The 19,344-nt window shown below is 32.7% G+C and overlaps 1 protein-coding gene and 1 pseudogene across 2 annotated transcripts; one reads left to right on the forward strand and one right to left on the reverse strand.

Annotated features, from left to right (window-relative positions):
• Nucleotides 1-292: 292 nt before the first annotated feature.
• LOC114404158 lies at nucleotides 293-8,361 on the reverse strand (annotated as a pseudogene). The gene is made up of 21 exons (XR_003664836.1): nucleotides 8,204-8,361; nucleotides 7,955-8,084; nucleotides 7,766-7,875; nucleotides 7,499-7,559; nucleotides 7,059-7,246; nucleotides 6,830-6,959; nucleotides 6,634-6,711; nucleotides 6,406-6,553; nucleotides 5,559-5,671; nucleotides 5,398-5,473; nucleotides 5,154-5,225; nucleotides 4,889-4,940; nucleotides 4,080-4,160; nucleotides 3,910-3,993; nucleotides 3,708-3,811; nucleotides 3,459-3,551; nucleotides 3,212-3,280; nucleotides 2,809-2,873; nucleotides 1,320-1,381; nucleotides 867-961; nucleotides 293-716 (listed from the first exon to the last, which is right to left on the reverse strand). The product of XR_003664836.1 is annotated as a fatty acid amide hydrolase-like (transcript).
• Nucleotides 8,362-13,306: 4,945 nt separating this feature from the next.
• LOC114404157 (leucine-rich repeat extensin-like protein 2) lies at nucleotides 13,307-15,006 on the forward strand. The gene has a single exon (XM_028367256.1). The coding sequence runs from the start codon at nucleotides 13,422-13,424 to the stop codon at nucleotides 14,760-14,762; it is 1,341 nt and encodes a 446-aa protein (XP_028223057.1). The 5' UTR covers nucleotides 13,307-13,421; the 3' UTR covers nucleotides 14,763-15,006.
• Nucleotides 15,007-19,344: the final 4,338 nt, after the last annotated feature.

A 19,344-nucleotide genomic window follows, 5' to 3' on the forward strand; every position in this document is an offset into this window, starting at 1 on the left:
GCCTTCGTGAAGGACCTCTCCTCTATGATGTTGCCCATAAAAACGCTGAGAGGAAAAAAAAGAAACAAGGTTCTGTAGATATTTCATCCTGACTCGGGCAATCTAGCATAATATTTCAAATTCACAAATTATGCTTCTTGTCTGCAACAGGAATATTTTATATGGGATACTTGTCCAACAAAGTATTCTACTAAGGATACAAGAATCTCAGTCATTACAACATACAATGATATGGTCATATGGTATTGATGTATATTACTCAGTATATACTTAACGAGCAGCAGATGTGATAAATATGGAAAATATAATTCAATAGATAACAAAAAATTATTATCTTTAAGAGCAATGCTGAACATTCTGTTTCAATAGCACATAATCTTATATTTGAAGTTCTTAAGAAAGAAGCTCCTTCTACATATTGACGACGAGCAAGTTACCTTCGCCCGTGATTTTCTAAATAATTTTTTATTTTGTCTTTAATTATTACTATGCAGATTTATTTCCTAAGAACTTCTCAAATCATAAATCCTTTGGAGAAATGAGATGCACCGAGGATGAAAGCACACACAGCATTTGCTAAATGGATAGCGATTTCCAAATGATAAAACAGCAAAGGCTACTTATAAACCGTAACCAGCAAGAATATCTTAGCTTCATTTAGCCTTCAGAACATCATAGTACGACGCGGGTTTTTTCTTCCACTCACCACAGAGTTTCTGAATAAATTAGGCAGAACTTTTACCAAAGAAATAATCATAATAATAATAGAAAGAGTGACAAAATAAGTTATATATCACACAAAAAGCGGGGAGGAACTTCATAGGAGTAGCAGCACTTTTTACATTTATGCAAGACAATATACGTACCTCCACTTCAGCGGCTACACGCAGTACAGTAGCTTCCGCCCATGGTCGACCCATTATTTGCAAACCTATTGAAGTCCTACTTTATCGTAACCAACCTATAGAAAAAAACATGTTAGTTAAATGAATTAACAGTATAGGATCAATGTCTAGTTTGGATTAACATCTGGTTTATCGAAACTTTTCAATTAAGATAAATATTAGATTCCAAACTTACAAAACAGTCCTTATAAATTTATTATGGAGAAGACAAAATAAGTTTAAGTTGATTTCAACTTATCTAATTTATTTTACTTTGTTGATTCATTTTTTTTCTTCTGTAAATACGTGTTGAGAAATTTATTCAAACTAACTAGATATCATTCTATGAACTATAACAATGGCATTTAACTCAAGTGTTCTTCAGAACAAAATAACAAACACTATTCGTAACTGATTTACTTCACTCTCACTAACCGGGACAGAAATGGCAGGGAATCCCAAAAGATTTGCAGGAACAACGAACTGCATAAGGTTAGCTGAAAAACAAGTTTTGAGTTAACATATGAAAAGATAAGTTATTACATAATAGGAAGAGTTGTCGTAAGCATTGCATGACATTTTACTTAGATCGGTCATGAATGATTATGTTCTTCTAATAAGGAAAAACGAATCAAGAGATCAGTATCTCGATACAGATAACAGATCCAATCCAAAACTTTTAATGATGTTTTGTGCTAAGTCCTGATCGAATGGAGTACCATAATGTTCAGTATAAATAATTGCCACCAATATTATGACACTTAAAATTCTGCCAATCATGATAAAATAGATTCTGGATTCAAAGTGTGAGGGCAATATTTAGGTACAAACTTTCACTTGACTCTTTTGTTGACCTTACAAGTCCAGGGATCATTAACTCATGTTTATATCAACGGACAAGTTTACTTTGGACAATACTTTGATAAATTCCTCATTTTTAATATCCTTATTATCAAGTTCTCAAATTAAATAGTGACGAGTAGTTTTGCTTTTTCTTTTTTAATTCTGGGAGATTCTTAATGAAGGCTATTTAATGTTAGAAAAATCATCCATGTGTCATCTTTTGATTTGAAAACTTAATAACAAGGATACAAAAGGAACTTGATTTAAATTTGTCCATTTACATATACTCATTTAATTATATTAGTACAAAGACTTAAGTGCAGTTTTAGATACTTTTGATATTGTTTTCCAATCAAAATTACAATTTCACCTCAGTAACTTTTAAGGTCCACATCAACAGTTAGAATTAGTTACTGAGATTAAATATCAATTTTAATTGGAGAACACCAAAAATACTTAAAAAAACTTTACTTTATCCTTTTAAATTATCAGAGTGCACAAGTAGGAGTGTGCATATAAACTGGTTCGAAATTATCCGTTTCCGAACTGCACCAGTTTTTTTAACCGAACCAGTTTGTTTAAATAAAACTGAACTGGTTTCTCAAATAAGTTTTGTTCGAACTGAACTGGTTTCTCAAATAAGTTCGGTTTGAACCAAACTGGTTTTAAAACCGTTTCGGTTCACTTAATAACTGAATTGTTTTTTTTCTAAAATTGGAATAGTTTTTTTAAAGAAAAAAACAGTTTGTAAACTAGTTCAAAACCGGTTCAGTTCTTAAAACCAGTTTAAACTTAGTTTGAAACCAGTTCAGTCCCCTAACCAATTTTTGAAACCAATTCAGTCCTTAAAACCAGTTTTGTTCTAAACTGGTTTTAAAAACCAATTCTCAAATTTGGTTTAAAAACCAAACTGCTTAAACCAGTTTGGAACCGGTTCGGTTCGGTTTTTTTCCCAAAGTGGTTTTTGCTCACCCCTATGCACAAGTATCAATAGTATGGGACATAGGATATAATGTTAATTATAATGCTGCACTGCAAATCATTAAAGAATAATACCCTAAAGGTGAAGCTAATCCATTACCTGTAGTCTGCATATCTGTTTCACCACTTTTAAGAGCACTGGGAGGTATTATGGGTGCTGTCATGCTGTTACAAACAAAAAACAGTTCAGGTGCAGTTACTCCATATCAATTATTCCAGCCATTTTTTAAAAATCCATTTCCACAGGCAAAACCATACTTCCAAAATAAGACGATGTAGTTGAATTTTGTTAAAAATCCATTTCCATAGGCAAAGTAGATTTCATACCAATAAATTATTAACGACTGCCAGAAAACATATATAGTTATATACTGTTATCCAGACTGTAAAAACTAATTTCAAAGTCATTCAAAGAATTATAAAAGTAACCCACATTAGATCAACTGAACTTAATTTGGCACAGTGCATGAGTAAGGAGTACTCTACCAAATTGGTATACATACCCAGTGGTCGGTGTTACTATGACATCCACTTTCTTGAAAATCTCCAAGTGGTAATACATACTCCTTCGTCTGAAACATTTACCATAAATTTTAGAAGCTACATACACAATTTTTTGGTATACATTAGACAATCTGTGACAGTAATTATTTTTTTAAAATTGTAACGTCATTTTCCAAGGTCATCAGTAAGAAATGCTTAAATAAAGGGCCACAAATTTGTTATACTTATTATCAACTCTCGTCTCACCTAATACATTGGGCTGCAACATAATCGGCTGCTGTAAATGACCGAAAAAGTGCCAAACTTGTACGAGTATCATATGTCAAATTTACACCTTTCCTATGAAAGCAAAGAAATAAAGGAAATCACCATAAATTTTTATAGCCACCGTCTAATATTAACCACTTTGAATAATAGATTAGAAGGATGTCTTTTAAGAATTGGACCACAAAATGAAGTTACCAGTATTAACTTTCAATATATACTCAAACATACCCGTCTTCACAATCAGGATTCAGTGAACATAAGCATTCAGAGCCAATGGAAACAACATGGGCAGTTCGCATCTCAAGAAGCTCTGGTATAACAATTTCTATCATCTTCAAATAATAGAGAAATATACACTACTTAGCCCTGTTTAAATCTATCATGCTTATCTAGAAATAAAATGCATTACATGATAGAATGATGAACTTACTTCACAACCATGCGCCTTTGACAGCAGATTAAGTGCTTCATCACATTTATCAGAGATTTCAGTTGAATGCACATCATTAAACCACTTCACAAGAATAAATATATTATATATAAAAAGGGTGTGACATTAAACTGCACAAAAAATATATTTTGAAAGGATAAGGTGATTACCGGGGTGTACTTTCCAATTCTTAAAGATCCCAAGGCATTTGAATTATCGTTGGATGACAGACTTGGCAAACAAGGTGGTGACTACAATAAACACAAAATTATATGCATCGTACTTACTAAAGAATGGCAAAGTTTTGTATAGAGAATACAGTATAGAATAACTGAATAAAAGTTGGTTTAGTAGTTTGTCTTTGTCATGTACACATCCATAAGAGGTCTAAAAGAGCCTCTGGTTTATAAAGAGTAGCAGTACAAATGGTTTTTAGAACATAATATGTAATTATGGAAGCAGGCTTACTTTGTTATGGCTGGGTAGGAAAACTACCAAATGTCAGAGGGTAATTTATTGTCCTAGGTTCGATACATCCCCTTCTCAGTCAGTCCTTTTAAATGACTGACGTCCATGTTCCAAAGTTAGATCCTGGTAAAGATTTTTCCAAGAACTGCTTGGCTTTATTTAATGAAAAATTACTTTGATAGACTAACTCGACCTCACAAAACCAACTTTGTAGTTCATTCTTAGAATTTGGGCATAGGGTTCATCCCAACAAAACCGGTTTTTAAGGTGAGAAGAGAACTTACCTAAGTCTTATAAGGATTACATTGGTATCTCTTGGCAATTTAGGTGGGACTAAACACACCTCCAAAGGTTGCAATTAAGGCAGCCGAAAGAGGCCACAATTACATTGGTCATATTGTCAACATTTTTGGTTTTCAATCTCAACAATTTTCTTATTACTCAGAAGAATATCAACTGTAGGATTAAAGAACTAGATCCCCCCACCCCCACAGCAAAGAAAAAAATATACCGGTTTCAAACTGATTCTATTTGCAGGTGATGCACCCAACATTGCAGAATACCTGAATCATTAGGACCAAAAAGATCTGTTATATAATATAGGTTCAAGAAGCAAGCCATAGTGATACAGGTTTTATACTTGATATCAAAAACTCAATTAACTAAACCAAACAACTAGAAGTGCAGACATGTACATGTAAAGTTGAGAGCAGTCAAGTAAAATGAAAGAGTAAAAAAAGGAAGATCAAAGAGAGAGAGAAATATGCATTGCATACACTAGCAAGACATCCTCCACCGTTGAAGCAATGGGTCCAATAATTTCCACAGTCCCAGAATCACATAATGACCTGTAAATAAAAACAAAAAAAAAAATGGAAGTGTTCCAGACATAACAAATTTAGCTGGCCAAACACTACGATTGATCCTACAATGTGGTAAAAAAAAACATTTTCTTGAGGAGCAAATAGTACATATAAAGAGCTGGTAATGATTGATCCATTACATAGTGCAAGAAATTACCCCTCCATGCTTGTCCGCCCGTAAGTTGTCTTAAATCCCACCACACCACAAAGGGAAGAAGGAATACGGACTGAACCTGCCCTTTTCCAAAATTTTCAAAAATAAGTTATACTGAGAAAATAGAGCCAAATAATCAGTTTAATACATTAGATTTGCTCAACCTCCACCATCAGTTCCCAATGCAGCAGAACATAGTCCAGAAGCCACAATTGCAGCCGGACCTGAAGAAGATCCACCAGTATACCTGTCAGGTGCATGAGGATTTCTTGTAGTTCTGCAACTCAAGAAAATTCAGTTGAATAATCAACAAAGGAAGATTGTGATGAAGAACACAAGATCAATACAAGCAAACCAAAACAGTTTTCAAGGTTATGTAAGAGATTCAGGGTAACTAATGGTGAGAAAAACTCCTTTAATTTCCTAAAGGCTTTTGACACATGTCCCCGTTATAGAAGTTACTTCTCAAATCACACAAACTAGGGAATTGGACCAAGTAATTGCAGAAAACTGAGAAAGAAATAGCAGATAACAAAGATGAAAAGACAACACAGATCATTTGTGAGACCTGCAACCTCATATCTAATCCCGCACTCAATTCCTGTTTACCACCCCAACCCCAATCCCTTCATTCCTTTTAATCCCTTTAACAGATTCCCTTTTCTTCCCCCAGCTGTCACATTGGCAGATCCCCTTACCCATGTTCTCTTCATTGTATACAAGACTGTGCAATCCCTTGCTACTCTTCCATATCTTATGCAATAAACCTTTGTTATGGGAAAGAGTCTATCATGTTGCCATATAACATTTTTTCCTTTCAGTAATGGTTCTTAAGTTTCTGATCAACAAGATGAATGAAGTGAATGAATGAATGAAAATACAAAGAAATTTGTTAATATCACCCGTGACCCGCCCCCTTCCCCAACACACACACACACACACAAAGCAAGCAGAGATCTTTATGTTGATAGTGACATCAAGATTTAAATTAACAATATATGATAAGCTTACCCATAATTAGGATTATTTCCTGTTGTACCCATGCCTAACTCATGCATATTTGCTTTCCCTATGAATATGACACCACAGGTACGCAGTCTTGATACACAGACTGCATCCTCCTTTACAGTGCGTACCTCATGCATCCATGTAGTTGCACCTGTCATCATCAGAAGAAAATTCAAAGTTTTTTTTTTCAATTACCTCATGCATCCATGTAAGATGCTAAGATTTACTTACCCTTAGATGGATGAGGATAACAATCTATGTCATCTTTGATGGCCATGAAAATTCCATCCAATATCGATAATGGATTTCCTACATAATCAAAGTCCAAGAATATAACTTGGATAATTGTCTGTCTATTCACCCCATGTCTCAACATAATCATGTGTGAAAGATTTAGACTGTAAGCATCCGAATCATACAAGATTACCTGCTTCAAACCTCTGAGTAGATGCTGCCGCCTGCTCCCGGACTTCTGCAGCATCAAACGATATCAATAGTGGTGTAGGAGGTTTATTTCTTCCATTGTCCTCTATAATTGAGATGATGCGCTCAGCAACCTATATATTCAAAGTGTAATTGATTCATTTTACAATTTAATTTGAATTAAGAGAAGACAAATCTGTACAGAGAGTTGCTAACAACTAAATGCTGCATACCATGGATGGGGTTACTTTTCTAGATCGATAAGCATGAGCATAGTCACGTATTTTCCAGTACCGAAAAGATGCAGATGAATTTTCCCATAATTCAGCAACATCATAATGTGGAAGACACTTCAGGGCAGACTCAACTCGATCTTCAGGTCTCCCATCTTCCTCAAGGACAACAACACCAGGCTCCATTTCTAAATTAATGTTACAGACATCAGGATGGATTATATAATAAGCAAGCATCCTCAAATAATCAAATGAAATGCAAATAATTTGACACAATTATTAATTTTCATTGTCTGTAAGGGAATTTGTTCCTCCTATCCTAGTATAATCATCTCAAAGAACTTCAAATTTAAGTATATCCAACATATAAGACCACCTGCAATTTAAACACAGACTGCATATTGACAAGAAGCAATTCACAAATGAGGAGAGGAAACCACCTTGAGGTGGATATTCAGGTTTAAACATGGGTTCCTCGGGTATCACAGTGTGGCGCAGTATCTGTTCATAATCATAAAGAAAAAGAAAAAAAACAGACAACATTTAGTCAGTTCACTATGTTACTGTCGTTCACACGCCACACCACTCAGGTATTATTCATAAATCATAATGACACAGCAACTGAAACAAAACACCTGTAGCTAACCATGACATTAGAATACAGGATACAGGACAGTGGTCACTAATTTCAGCAACAAAACACACACCTCATCCATTTTATTTTCCTTCTTCAAAATATTCATAATGATAGGACCTATCAGGGGAGCTTCAATTATCCTCACAAATAACCTAAATACAAATCCAGTCAAATGCGGAGCTGCAAAAAAAAAAAGTCAGTAAGTAGTAGAAACTGGAAATTTAACTTAATTGCAGAAAAAGCAAGCGAGTGAAATTACCTTGCACAACTTCACGTTTGTATTTGGTGGAAGATAAGTCAACGTCCTTGGCTGGCGTCATTACACGCTTTTTCCCCATCTTCTTCAGAGATCGCGAAACACTGATGAATGATCCTTCTCTTTCAGCTTCCTAATTGAATTCAAATTATTAAAAGAAAATATAAAAACAAATAAATTCGAATCGCCGAAGAAACAAGAAAACACAAAAGCTAAAAACGAAGTTAGAAATTGAAATTGCGGAACGCAAACCTAGCGAATAGAGATGCGAGCTATGAAGAAGTAAACTACTAAGTGATAGTAATAAAGTTTTTCATTTGTTTGGAAGTGAGAGCCAACAAACTCTCTGACTATCCTTCTCTCCATTAAAATCTTCTACTAAGCTAATTTACTAGCTACCTGTGGGTGTAAAAACACTTGTGAGATTCATAATTAATTTAAGATTATACTTAAAATTCAGATTTCTGTTTCAATATCTTTTTATGAGAATGAATTCACTAATTTTAAAATTTTAAGAGTAATTCTTATTCATATCATATATTTTTCTTGATATTTAATAATTAAGATTAATTATTTATTATAAAATAAATTATAAGAAAAATAAATAATTCCAAAAAAAATTATACAAAATCATTCAATCATATCACACGAGATGTGATTGGTTAATTATATAAACACTTATATCTAAACTCTTTTTTTATAAAAATATATATATAGTGAATTTTAAGAATTGTATACTCAAATATAATATTAAACATGAATATTAACACTCAAACATATATAATAAAAATATTTTACATAGTGAATATCAACAACAATCATAAATCATTATTACAACAAATAATGTAACAACTTTTATCATAATCTATAACTATTAATAATAAGATTATCTTTGGTGTACATATTTCATTGAATAATTTTATTCTTAAATTTTAAATTTTTTCTTTTAACTTGCATTAATTTTCCACTATTTTATATTATTAGTTTTTTTATTCTATCATTTTTTTATTAACTATATTTAACTTTTATTTTTTAAATTATCTAAAAAATTTAGAGAAGTACGGTCTTCCCCTAGTTATTATAAAAATTATGCTGCTAATAAATTTTATTAGTTCACAATGTAAAATTAGACTCATAATGTATAGACTATTTATATGCTTAAAAAAATGTTAATAAAAAATCAAATATCCCGAACCAATATGAAATGAATTATATTTACATTTTAAATTGTGAAAAAGTTGATTCAGTATGCCAAAACTTTAATATAGTATTATCGTAACGTGTATTTTGCTCTGCTTAATTTTTAAGAAATGGAAAAAGAATCAATATTGAAAAAAAAAACCCTTCCTAAATAAATATTAGGTAACTCTTACTTGGAGATATTTTGTACGAACATTGTTCTAATTAACTTTATACAATGAGCAAAGTCTATATATTACCAACTCCTAAAGTTTCTATATATTGTTAATTTTCATGTTGACTAATAACTTGAGCTTCCATCTTTCTTAATTCATTTGATGCCATGTCCTCAAAATGCAGGGAATTTATATTTAATAGGTGTGATAATGCTACTTATGAATAATTTTAAAATGCAATAATACATTTTGTAATGGATTAAGAAAGGAGTTTCATAATCATATAAAATAATTTTATATTATTAACATATTTTTTATTTTTCTTGAAAAAATATAACATATCTTTTACAACAAACATATATAATTTTAAACTTTTATTTCACCTTTCTTAATTTTTAAAATATTTTTTCATTTAATTTTTTATTTATATAGTCATGTTTTCTGTTAAATAATGATCTGATAATTAATTTTTAAATATTTATAGCCGTTTTATTTTCTAACTATTAAAAATCGTCAGAAATTACATCCATAATCATTTAATAAGACTAAACAATTTTTTATAGCTAAAAATAAAAATAAAAATGTTTTGCTCATGTCATGTTAACCATATAACATTCTCAATATAAGCAAACCAAACCCTTCAATCCTTACTGCCAACATCACCAAACCAATCCTGGATCCTCAAAAGAAACAAAACAAAAGAAGTAAAACGAAAAGGAAAAATCAAAATAGCAAATGGCAAGCATAGTCGCTAAAATAGGAAGAATCAAAATAGCAAGCAAGCATCATTTTGATATTTTCAAATTTCTTCCCTTTTCCCTTCCCCAAAACAAAATATAGGGTAAAGTTTAAACAACAAGAAAACAGTGAAATAAAATATTGGTTGATTCGGATTGAATTTGAACCCAATTAAGTTGAAGGAAAAAAAAAAAAAACAAACCAATTTAATTGGTTTGACTTGAATTCTCAATTAGTTAGTTGGATTGATATAAACTTATAAACTCCTTTAAAGTTTTTTTGGTTGGAGTGGAAGGAGTCAAAATAGGGGTGATGGATATAAACTAAAGGAATAAAAAATATAATTAAACCTAAAATTAATAAGAAAGCATGAGGAGTTTTAATGTTATTGACTTGTAGCAAAAAGAGATTTATAATGACTACTATGTCCTTTCAACTTGATTTTCAATACATTTAGATAATAAAAAATGTATTGATGCTGTGATATTTAATATCTTATTATAGAATCAATAGGACAAAAAATTGAATAGTAAAGAGTTTTAGAATTCAGATAAAGAAAAATATCTTATAATGTCCTTTTTTTTGCCATTTCTGTACGTATGGAGAATGAAAAATATATTAATGTTGATATTTTCGTATTCTAAGCTAACTTTTTACAATAAAAAAAAAAAAACTAGTTCTAAGCTAATTTGACCAAATATGTAGTAGAAGAAAGAGGAAAGTTGTTGAATAGAATGAATAGGAAAATATCTTCACCGTTTATCTTTAAAAAAAAATTACTCCTATTTAATTAAATAGAATGAATAGGAAAATACATAAAAAAAAAAGAGTTAAATGTTATCATCAAACTTGATGCAATCAACCGCTGGATAAATTATTCAACTTAAACAATAGTTGTGGGAGCATAAAAAGTTATAATTAAATAACAATATAATATATTATGATATAAAAATTCATTATATTACATATATTTGATAAAGTATTTAGGTTAATTTATAATTTGTTTTAGTAGCTGAAAATTTGATTGAACAGTTGGAATAAGAATAAAATAAATTATAAATATAAAAACAATGCGTAAAATTCCAAAAATGGGCATGCTAGTAGTACACTTGTGAATCTTTTTATCCTTAGACTTTTCACATGTTATTTCTATCCCATCTCTAGCTAAAGCTAGCACTAACCTGCTCACAGCACCAATCACACCTCTTATTTGCGTCATCACCGTTGTTGAATCAGAGAGTCATGGCCGCCATCTGCGCGCATAACAGGTGAGATCATATGTAAATAATTATTATTACATTATATTATATGCGTACGTATTTAATCATAAATCCTATCATTTATTCTTCAATCAACAATAAACAACTTATTTTCTTGTATACTACGATTGCATTAACTTGACTTTGACTTCATTTCGGAAGTGAAATTAGCCCCACCTCCTTTTTATAATGCAATTTGCAGATAGCAAGAGTGCCCGCTGGAAACGGAAACAATAAGATTTCCTTTTAGCAAAGCAAAGGAGCATATTTCGCAGCCACGTAGTACGTATGTTATTCTTATATGTTTCAGCTCACCGCTTGGTCCACAAAACTGCATGCTTAAACGTTAGGAATAAGTAGTAATCAATTTAATTGTAGGTTTATGTAAACTGATTCGCATTATTTATAAGTTAAATGGGTTCAGTTTATCACTCATAAACCAATCCATTAATTCACAACAGTTAAATTTCTCAAAAAATATTTTAAATTAGAAAAAAATTGTGAAAAGTGAGTAACAATTTACAAAAATTGAAAAAAAATATATATATTATGTCGACCGACGCGTGAGTTAACTCATTTAACAGGATATTTAGGCGAATTTATTAAATATAGACACAGTTAATTTAATTATTCGGTCTTTGTGCAGTGGTATCGTATAGGTTGGGGAAACCCGCATTATCCTTTTGTATTTATCAGAAAGGTAATGGTCCCTCTTGCTTTAAAAATTACTGGTACTTGTACTATCAATTATATGTCAGGTTATGAGTTTTTCGATCCAATTAATTGAATTAGTTTGAGTTATACAATTATCCAATGAAAAAAACTGATAAATATTATTAATATACTCTTTACACATTATTTTCAATAAGTTTTAAAATGACATGAATTTAATTTCTTATTTAATTAACACACATTTTTCCTTATATTAATAGTTTTGATAATTTTAAATAATAAAAATAATTGAGTTAAAAAACATATTAAAAAAATAGATTCCTAAAATGCACTTTTATACATAGGTTTTCAACTTTTCCTATCCAAGAGCACAAAATTTCTCCATTTTAACTTCGACTCCATGTAGCTTTCACCTAATCAATTCAGTAGGTTTCACCTAATGAAGACATTGATCAAGCTCACACACCATCAATTATTACCTCCTTCCTATAACCATGATAATGCACAGGGATAAAAATATTCAATAAATATAAAATATTACCATTATCTTTGGACAAAATATTCTTATTTAATATTTTCTCTATCATATTATTTTGACATTTTAGTAAAAATAATTGTTCCATTTTATTTGTCATTTTATAATATTAATAAAATATTTTTTATTATATGTTTAACTATTTATTATCGAATGAAAAATAAGAGAAATATACATGAGAGAATATAATTAAAAATGGAAAACAAGAGATATATTAAAATTTTATAGTATAATATATGAAATCTAACATACTAGATTAATTTCTTAATTTCTGCAACAGAATCTCAAATTTCAAATAATGTTTCATTAGACTTTAAATATTAATATTATGTTAAGATAAAAAAAAAGAATAAAACATCAATACTTATGAAATGGAGATAATATGTATTTACAATAGTATTAACATTTACCTGGACAAGAAACAAGTAATTTGACTAATTAGATGCCAACCTTTCAAGGCACACAACTCCAATCATAAAGAACGAAGTGGTTATGCCTAATCTAACGTAGAATTCAACTGGATTTCTTATCTTAACTAAATTCAACTGAATTTCTAATTAGATATTAATTTCACTCGCAGCACTTGCAGTTCCTCTTCCTCCAACATAATAGTATTAACATTTACAGTATTTTTTTTAATTTTAAATATTTTATCAATGTCGTTTATTTTTTTTTTTATTTTCTTATCATATTACACACAATATCATTTTTTTTTCTTTTTTCTTTTTAGGTGTTGATAGGTTAACTGGGATGATCATCAAATATTTTTATCATTTTCCGATAAAATATGACGGGAATTTAAGATAGTATTTGAAAAGCAAAGCTAAGAACTGAGAAGAAATGAAAATAAAAAGGATAGCATAGTGCCATAATGGAAGCTTGAGAAGGAAGTGGTCCAAAGAAGAAGAAAGATGAAGGAGAACTACTCATACCAATCGTATCCAGATTCAGGCGAGTCCTCTCCACGCTCCAGAGAGATCGACTTCGAGAACCCTCCTCCATGGGACCACCAAAACTACAAAGCCAAGTTCATCTGCAGCTATGGCGGCAAGATCCACCCACGCTCCCACGACAACCAGCTCTCCTACGTCGGCGGCGACACCAAAATCCTCGCCGTCGACCGCTCCATCAAGTTCCCCGCCATGCTTGCCAAACTCTCCGCCCTCTGCGACGCCCAAGACAACAACATCACCTTCAAGTACCAGCTCCCCGGCGAAGACCTCGACGCTCTCATCTCCGTCACCAACGACGACGACCTTGACCACATGATGCACGAGTACGATCGCCTCTACCGCGCTTCCGCTAGACCCTCCCGCATGCGATTATTCCTCTTTCCTTCCGATACTCCTCCTTCGCCTCCACCTGCTTCTGCTCCACCTGATACCGTTATCAAACCTAATAACGTCGATTTTCTCTTCGCTCTCGAAAAAAACGTCGCCGTCCCTGCTCCTCCGCCTCCTCAGCCACCACCGGTTTCTGTCAAATTTAATGATCCGCTGCCGGAGCCTGTGGCGCCGCAGCCGGAGTACCGGTCGCGGTTGAATTTTAACCCTGCGGTTTCGGATCCAAGCGCGATTCAGCGCCAGTTGCATCAATTGCAAATTGCGGAGAACGAGAAAGCTTCGTATCGGAGGAAGAACGAGGATAATTACCCTGCCGGTGATTACTACGTTCAGAAAATGCCCGAGAAGTTCCCGCCAGCGAATTTTCCGGCAAGCGCACCGGGTTATTGGCCTGAAAAACATGTTTCCGGCGAGGCTTATCCGCCGGCGGTTACGGCAACGTCCGGCGGAGGGGAACCGTCGGTTCATATGATTCCGGCGCCGGGGACGTTCTATCATGCACCAGTTATGCGGCCTCCGGCCACTCAGGGATACTACGCAGTGCAACAAATGGGTTCTGATAATTACCGTGAAGCACCGGTTTATGGCGGTGTTCCGCCGCCTAAAGCGGCGATTCCGGCTAGCTTGGCGCCGGCGCAGCAGCCGGTTAAGGCTCCCGCGTATACGGAAGGATTCGGAATGGTTCGGCCAGGTGGGATGCTGGATAATACGGTTGGTCCGTACTCGCAGGTGGCGTACGATAGTGCGAGTGGGAGACAGGTTTATTATACTGTGCCGGGTGGTGGGGTAGTGCACGCTCCTCCGTACCAAGGGGTTTTTCCGCCCGTAACCGCAGATATGAGACCGGGTGTGGTGTCGTTGGGTCAGGATGTTAAAGTCATAAACAAGGTTACTCAAGGTTCAGTGTGATCATTATCGACCCAAAAATAATAATAATAATAATAGTTCAGTGTGATTATGATTATGGTTTATCGCTACATATCTTTTTATTTTCTTTTTTGTTACTATCTTGTTCGTAATCCTATTTATGTAATAGGGATATTATTAGCTTTTTAGTTTTTCGTTTGCTATTGTTGTACACAATATGTCGATGATGATCATAACTTATATCATATTCCTATGGTTTTGTGTAGATTTCTTTCTGTGCTGCTAATTTGGGTCTTGATATTTCTTCTTACTTTCTTTTAACAATTATACTTGAATTAATTTCCAAGATTTCATTGTCTTATTGAGTGTGAGTGCGACATCAGCAGAATTCGGTCGCCATGGATAAGGGCCTGTCAAATGTTGAATCATATGCTCTTCCTTCTCTCATTTCCATCTTTAGCAATAATGTTTTCCGTGCTTGCTTTCTTGGTAGTTGGTTGGTAGGATCTCCTATAGGTTCTTTGTTGCCCCTTATTATTAAATATATATGTATGTATGTACCTACCTTAGATTAACGAATAAACACTACCAAGCATCCTGTTTAATTAAGAAAACATAAAAAGAAAAAACTTGGTAGGCATTTTCACTCTTCTCGCCGATTCATGTCTATTCATTCCTTGTCTTTGTTTGGCCTCGATCTAGAGATATGCTTCAACAATATATACATGCCTCTACCTTTAAGATGTTTGGCCTCTAATATTTTGATTTAATAAATAAATTTACACATTTCCACTTTATAAATCTATTCATTTACATATTTTTCTTTTTATTGTTTGCTACTCTTAAATTGAGTTTAGAGTATATCCTCCTAAGACTCTCTCAAAATTTGAATGTTGAATGTCATGATTAAAAGTTTCCTCTTTTCTTTGTAAAATAGTTACCATCATTTGAAGTCCTTTCTATTTGACATCGATCGATCAGTTAAGGTAACTTAGAAACGCTTTCTGCATATTCAATTGCTACTTGTTGGAGGGTCTTCTTTTTGTTCTTTAAAGCCAATTTATTGTTTTTAACTTTACAAAGATATTTTATTTATCATCATTAATCACAGTAATCGGTATACTTGTCTACTTGATCTGTACTTATGATCGCATCTTAACTTATAATTAGCAAGTATCGCTGATACTGAGAGAAGAATTCAGACAATGTGAAGTTTTAAAAAGATCATTCAGTGAAAACAGATAAAAGTTGAATAAGCAAAAATAGTTGTTCAAAATGGCAGAAAGGGCTTTCACATCTGCACATTAAAAAATTGTCACGGTCTTGGTCCACCTTCTATCCTAGACTTTGAGTGTGCATCAAAGGCTACAAAAGGGAACAAAAGTGTTGCAATCACACCTCTGATATTATGGCCAATTAAGATAATTTTGTATACAACCTTTTTGGTTTCCCCTATAGATATAGTACCAGCGTTTGACGTGTGCGCGGGGTTTAGTTAGACGCTCACATCCAAAATGATAATTTTATTTCATTATGCTAGAAAAACAAAAAGGGGAGCCATAACAGGTGGAAATTTCGTTTTTCCAATACCATCCATGTGTGCGTTTTCTCAAGAATCAAACGCCCATGATTTCCCCCACCACGTCTTCCTTTGAATTTAAGTAGAGGGGTGAGTCTCTTTCACCCCAATTTTTCTTCAAGATTCATTATGGCTTCACACTAGCACAAGTCGCTATTTGATGACATACTTCGAGGCACCGTGATGCAGGCGCCAATCTGTATTGGAAAGGTGGAGGGAGTTATTACTATATTTTGATTACTACATATCAATAGATGGCAACAAGTATCTTGAAGATATTGGTTAAAAAATATTATGAACAGTTTAATCATATATACTGTAAGTTTAAAATTTTTTTAATAAATAAATACATGACACAAACAAAGCAACTAACCACTAGTTCACGTTCTTAACTAAAGTTCTAAACCATGACTTACAGACACCAAACATCCGTTTATAAGCTCTTCATTGTACAAGATTGAACATTTTCAAACACACCCCCTTAATCATCTGCTTTATAATTACATCCACTTATTTAACTTCATCGTTGTCTTTCTTTTATTTACTAGAAAATAGTTTAAGAAACTTCACATAAAGCAAATTTTTTTGCATAAAAGTAAATTACTATTTTTATCACTTAATTGGCTTTTAAAATTTATCTGGTACGTAAGAAAAAATATATTACGTTCTAAGAAATATGCTTTTGACAATTTAGTAACTGTTTATGTTTAATTTAACATTTTTTACAATCTAATGGCCTGTATAATTACATGATGTCATATATTTATTCTAAAATTAATTGTATGATATGATATTCTTAAAGTACGTTTAAATGTCAGGAATATTAAATTTATGCAGTGTAAATAAGACTCATCTACGTTTAGTACTTAATTTGTCAATTGAATCACGCATGATACTATTTTCCAATTTAATATAATATTTAACACATATTTCTGAAGTAAATCAAAATAAAATTTGTGTATTAATATTCTTTACAGGTCAAATAACCTATTTGATTATTTATCTTTTTTTACAATTTAATTATTTTAAAAAAAAATTATTTTAATTATTTATCTTTTTAAAATGATCTTTTCATTCTTTTAAAAGTTGGCACCATTAATAATTTCAAAATATTAAAAGTTAAAAATCACTACAAGATGTGCTTCTCAGATCTCCCTTTCCCCTCCTCTTCTTCTCCCTTTACAAACCCTAATTTGTTTTTTCAATTAAATCACCTCCAACGAGGAAGACAATTGTCGCAACCTTGCAACAACAACCACCACAAGCCACCTTCCCTACCCATTGCTACTGCATTCCACGTTGAAGATCTCTCATCACACTTCTAATACATGAATTTCATGCTCCGCGCGACCTCAATGGATTTCATCTTCTCCTCAAAGACGTTCCAATCACGAAGTTAGTGAAAGAGGAGAAGAAGATGCAGTTCAACTCTTATCATCACTTTCAAAGAAGGCTTCCAATCAAGTTGAGGGTTAATGGTTTATGTGAAATATGAATATGGCTTTGGTGTGGGTTGGGGGAATTTGGAACCCACAAATTTGAAGCAACAAAAATTGGGGATTGAGAAATTGTCAAGGTTTGACATGTTTGAGAATGTCCATGGATCTCAGAGGTAAGAGATACAACGACACAATGACGGGAATGTTGGAGTTGTTAAAGGGAAGGCTGGCGTGCCGGCAGTCCGAAGTTGGAGACCTTGAGGTTGTCAGCGACATCGAGGAGGAGTTTTGCGGCTTGAGGTTGCAGTGGGAAACATTGCGGCAGTGACATAATTGAAACGTGGAGATGAGTGGCAGAATGAAATGGAGCGAATGGAGGATTGAAAAGAGATGAGAAAAGTAGAGGAAGACGAAGAGAGAAAAAAATTATATTTTAGAAGGATTTTTAGTTGTCCAATATCTTTATCTTGTAAATGGGATCAACTTAAAATGAATGGAATAACTATTTCATATCAATATAAAAAGATAAAGGAGAAAAATAAATTTTCTAAAAGATAAATGACTAAACTTGACTTTCTTTATATTAACAAATTGAAGAGATGGAAAAAGGGTAATTACTCTACTTTACAAGATGCCCAAGCAATAAAAGGTAAGCATGTTAGCAAATTATATATTTTTATACATTTTAAAAGAATAAAAATTATAACTTATCAACATATTTCTTAAAAACAAACAGATGTATAATAGTTCTCTAAGAAACAAATACATGTCAATAAATTCCAGTTGTTAAGTCAAGCAAGAAAGGAGAAAATAGTTAAATGATTCTCCTTAACCAAGTCAATATAAGAGAAACAAGACTATCATTTCTTGCAAATTATAACTTTGAATTAGACCCTACACCAGGCTTATGCTATACAAGTTTTTAAATATATGTTGATTGAATTTGTTTCGGTTTGATCAGGTTGAAAAATCTAGATTTCAATATCAAATCTAAGTTTTGGTTAAAACTTAATTCAATTACTTAATACTATGAAGTCTAGACACTAGATACGACATGGGTACAGCACAATATGGATATAACAAATTTTTTGAAATTAAGGATACGACACGTCTTCAATATGTTCATAAAAAATTATATATGAATGTAAATATGCAGACCTCTCCCCCAACAGGTGTAGACATTGTTTGAAGCAACACAACTACACAATAATAACAACATAGAACAACATCAAAAATAAGAAAGAAAAGAAAACTAAGAACTGAGAAGTCATAACTGAAAAAACATAACACAACATCAATTTTTTATATCAAATTTCAAAAACAGAGGAGAAATCAAATTTCAAAAACATAATAGATAACCGCGGAGAAATCGAACGCACAAAGCAAAAAACATGGAGAGAAGAGATACCTCACCAGAAAAACGCACACACAATGGTGACCTCATCGGAAAAAGACGAGATAACTAAACCGCCTCGAATTGTGCCAGGAAAGAGAGGGAGAAGACTAAAGAGAGACTGTGCCAGAAAAGGGAAAGAATACTGATAACCATCGTCTGTCTGTTGTCCTCTAACATGAACAAGGGAGTTTGTGTTTTGCCATCTTTGTT

This window comes from Glycine soja, unplaced genomic scaffold, assembly GCF_004193775.1.
Source record: "Glycine soja cultivar W05 unplaced genomic scaffold, ASM419377v2 tig00001627_1_pilon, whole genome shotgun sequence".
NCBI lineage: Eukaryota > Viridiplantae > Streptophyta > Magnoliopsida > Fabales > Fabaceae > Glycine > Glycine soja.

Coding starts and splice junctions, on each gene's coding strand:
- LOC114404157 (XM_028367256.1), top strand. CDS start 13,422: ATGAAGGAGAACTACTCATACCAATCGTATCCAGATTCAGGCGAGTCC.